Source organism: Eurypyga helias, unplaced genomic scaffold (genome assembly GCF_000690775.1).
Source record: "Eurypyga helias isolate BGI_N326 unplaced genomic scaffold, ASM69077v1 scaffold31126, whole genome shotgun sequence".
In the NCBI taxonomy this organism is placed as follows: domain Eukaryota; kingdom Metazoa; phylum Chordata; class Aves; order Eurypygiformes; family Eurypygidae; genus Eurypyga; species Eurypyga helias.
Genome location: NW_010255183.1, coordinates 9594 through 10114, shown reverse-complemented (window position 1 = coordinate 10114; position 521 = coordinate 9594). Strand labels below are relative to the sequence as shown.

The 521-nt window shown below is 64.5% G+C and overlaps 1 protein-coding gene across 1 annotated transcript in view; it reads right to left on the bottom strand.

Annotated features, from left to right (window-relative positions):
* Nucleotides 1–13: 13 nt before the first annotated feature.
* LOC104510871 overlaps nt 14–521 on the bottom strand; it is a gene marked incomplete at both ends in the record, with an annotated part of 9251 nt that continues 8743 nt past the window's right edge. The window contains one exon of the mRNA XM_010153258.1: nt 14–502. Coding sequence (XP_010151560.1) covers nt 14–502 — 489 coding nt within the window. The remainder of the gene's footprint in view (nt 503–521) is intronic.

Below are 521 nucleotides of genomic sequence, written 5' to 3'. Positions count from 1 at the left end.
GACTGGCTGTTACCTTCACTCTTGCAAAGAAAGGGTCCTTGCCCGTCTCCACCAGGTAGAACATGTCGGTGCGGCCACAGGCCTCCTTGGCCAGGCTGTGCAAGTGGAAACGCAGCGTGCTGCACAGGTCCGCGATCATGTCCTCGAAGGCAACCGTCCTCCCAGGGGGCGATGTGCACATCCGCTCGCTCCTGGCCTCCCTGTGTGCCAGGCGTGGCCCTCCGCCCTCGCTCCCTGCGTCCGCTCGGCTCAGCACCGCGCTGCTGAACTCGGTGTACTCCTCCAGGATCAGGGCGATGTCCCCACGCGGGTTCTGTAGCTTATTGTCGTATTTGAGCTTGCTGAGGTGCAGGGGAGCTGTGCGGCTGTGAGTTCGGGATCTGGCCCTGCTCCTCTTGTCACAGACGCTGTCCTGCCACGGGGTACACGAGTCCCCATGCCAGTTCCTCCGCCGGTGCCGGCCGAGCCCGCGCAGCCACGTGTCGGAGGGCAGGATCGTCACCTGCAAAGGGCTCCTGCTC